The sequence below is a fragment of the Macrotis lagotis genome, chromosome 4 (assembly GCF_037893015.1).
Source record: "Macrotis lagotis isolate mMagLag1 chromosome 4, bilby.v1.9.chrom.fasta, whole genome shotgun sequence".
Classification (NCBI taxonomy): Eukaryota; Metazoa; Chordata; class Mammalia; order Peramelemorphia; family Peramelidae; genus Macrotis; species Macrotis lagotis.
Genome location: NC_133661.1, coordinates 10,836,546 through 10,839,221, shown reverse-complemented (window position 1 = coordinate 10,839,221; position 2,676 = coordinate 10,836,546). Strand labels below are relative to the sequence as shown.

General features: G+C 55.8%; 1 protein-coding gene across 1 annotated transcript; it reads right to left on the bottom strand.

Moving 5' to 3' along the window:
• Positions 1 to 601: 601 nt before the first annotated feature.
• CH25H (cholesterol 25-hydroxylase) lies at positions 602 to 2,113 on the bottom strand. The gene has a single exon (XM_074236295.1). It carries the CDS (start codon positions 2,058 to 2,060, stop codon positions 1,197 to 1,199), a length of 864 nt encoding a protein of 287 aa, XP_074092396.1. The 5' UTR covers positions 2,061 to 2,113; the 3' UTR covers positions 602 to 1,196.
• Positions 2,114 to 2,676: the final 563 nt, after the last annotated feature.

Sequence of the window (2,676 nt, the reverse complement as noted above, 5' to 3'; positions counted from 1 at the left end):
CCCATTTTATACCAGAGCATTCTTTCAAGGCTTGGCTAATGGCAAGGTTCCTGGAACCTGGAACTCTGAGGTTGCATTATCCCCCCCCCCCAATTATTTGCCTTTCATGCTGAAGTCACCTGAGCAGCCATCAGGAGGTATCAAGGTGATGGTCACCTGTGTAGATACATCTGCTCCATCACTCCTTTCTGCTCTGCAGAAACCTCCAGTTCTCCCCCCACCCCAAGAAAACCTTCCTCCTCCCCCCCCCCACTTCCCTCAGACCTTTTTGCCCCATCCTGGCTTGTGGACACCAGCTCAGTCCCGGCTGCCCAGCTGCTTAGCAGCCCCCCGAGCCCCATCCTCTCTCCGTACTGCCCCCCCTGTCCTCCCTTCTAGGGGCTGACATTACCAGAACATTGAATGCCTCAGCTGTAAGGGTTCTCGGAGATCTTGTAGTCCAATGCCCCCTCCTTATACAGAAAAAGAAACCGAGGCACAGAGAACAGAAGATACTTGCCCACATCCACCAGGACATAAGTAACAGACCAACTCTGGGGAAAAAAATCAGTGACTCCAACTCAAGATGCCAAACACACGACACAGGACTTTTTTTGTCTGTTTTGTTTTTGTTTTTTTAAAAAAATCAGAACCATCAACATCACATTGGGAAGTGCAGTATAAATACAGATTACAGTACAAAGGAAGGAAAAATAGAAAAATCCTCTTGGCTTTTTCACTGTCCAGCAGGAATTAGCTCCACAGATTATAAATAGGGGAGTCAGACAGACGATGTGCAAAATCTAGCCTGGGGGGGGCGTGCCAGTCTGGCTCAGGGACACAGTTCAGCTTTCTCACAAGCAAATTCAGTCCCCAAGCTGGTGTCAGGAATCAGCCCCCAGAAGAGACAGCAGCCCAGCCTGGCACAGCAAGGAGGTGCCGCGCACTGAAGTCCCATCCTCCGAGGCCTGGCATTCAAGGTCAAGTCCACGCCATTATCTTGGCTTGGGTAAACACTGATATTTACAAATAGATCTCTATGTATTTTATACATACTATTATATATCTATATAACTTGGCATTCTTCTTGGACAAAATAAATAGGCTCCAACTGCAAAAATACAGGAAATCTCATCTCTCCCAGCTCCTAAATAGACAAGAATCTTTCCCTTAAAATAGATCTCTCCTTTTTGTCACCTTGCGCCCCTGGGGAGGGCTCAGTTCCAAGGCGCTGGGGTCGGGGGGTTCCCTGCCGAGTTGCCCGAGCTCAGAGTCCCCAGGAGCCTGTCCCAGTGGGTGAAGTAAGGGGCATAGTTGCAATTGATCTTCCTGTGGTGCATGTCGTGGTGGGACACTCCTCCATACCAGCCGTAAGGCACGAGCCGGTGCGTGGACCAGGGAAAGTCATAGCCACAGTGGTCCTCCACGGACAGCCAGATGTTGACCACGTTGAAGGTCATGGTGGTCAGTGGGTGGCAGCCCAGCAGCATGGGGTTCAGACAGTTGAAGAAGCCCAGGGAGGAGAGCTCCCAGACGCTCAGGTACTGCGTGGCCAAGGCGAAGGGGGACGTGTTCTTGTGGTGGACCTTGTGGAAGGTCCGATAGAGCCAGGGGACCTTGTGATGCAAGATGTGCCAGCCGAAGAACTCGGCGTCGAAGAGCAGCAGACACACAGTCACGTGGTAGAGGAGCTCCAGGAGGCCAGGGGCCACGGCTGGCCAGCTCTGGGGCCCCCAGTGCCACTGGAGGACAGTCACGGGGAAGATGAAGACCACATGCTGGTAGATGGTGTGCAGCAGGCAGAGCAGGAGCTGCCAGGCGGAAGGGTAGAAATTGGGATGGATCTTGTACTTCCTCAGAGCTGGGACGCTGTGGCCCCCAAAGTCGAGGATGACGAAGGGGAGGCAGAAGGCTATGTAGGTGGCGCCAGAGAAGAGGGCTGGGAAGAAGGGGGACTGCAGCAGCCCCTCTCTGGCCTTGATCATGTCCCACAGGGGCTGCAGCAGACACACAGCAGAAGCATCCAAGGCCAGGAGCCCCGGCAGTTCGGAGCTGCTGTTGGCCACGCTCAGGCTGCCCATGGCTGAGGAGGAAACAGCTGGTCCAGGCTGGGCCGGGCTGGGCTGGGCTGGGCTGGGCTGCTCAGCCTGTCTGGGCTGCCTGGGAACTGGCTCTCTCCCTTAAGAAGAGCTCCTGGTCCCTCCCATCCATGATGTCACTTTTTCTCACTTTTCCTACCTCACTGGGGGAGGAGGGGGAGGCCAGGAGGAGGGAGGAGGGGGAGGACTCTTTTTTCCCTCTTCATTTCTCCAAAAGCAACAGGCCTCCTGCTTAGCACATCCTCTCCCAGCTCCGAGGGCTCCCTCCAGGCTTGGAGAGATGCCTGAGGAGGAGAAACGGGAAACGGGACTGCTGAGCACAGGGAAGGAAGGCAAATCGCAGCCGTGTGTTTCCAGCTGACATGGGGCGGGGGGGAGGGAAGGCAGACGGAGTGAACCTTGGCACAAGCTGGCTGCCCCTGGGATGGCATCGGCCCCCAGGAGCCCAGCCTCCAGCCAACCGCGGAAGCTCGGGGCCAGCCCCGGAGCCCGCTGCCCACCAAGCCTTCTGGCCACCTCCTCCTAGGAGGATCCAGGAACACTGGACAGTGAGGAGAAGCAGGCACACTGGCTGCTCCCATAGCCGTGCTGGCCCAGC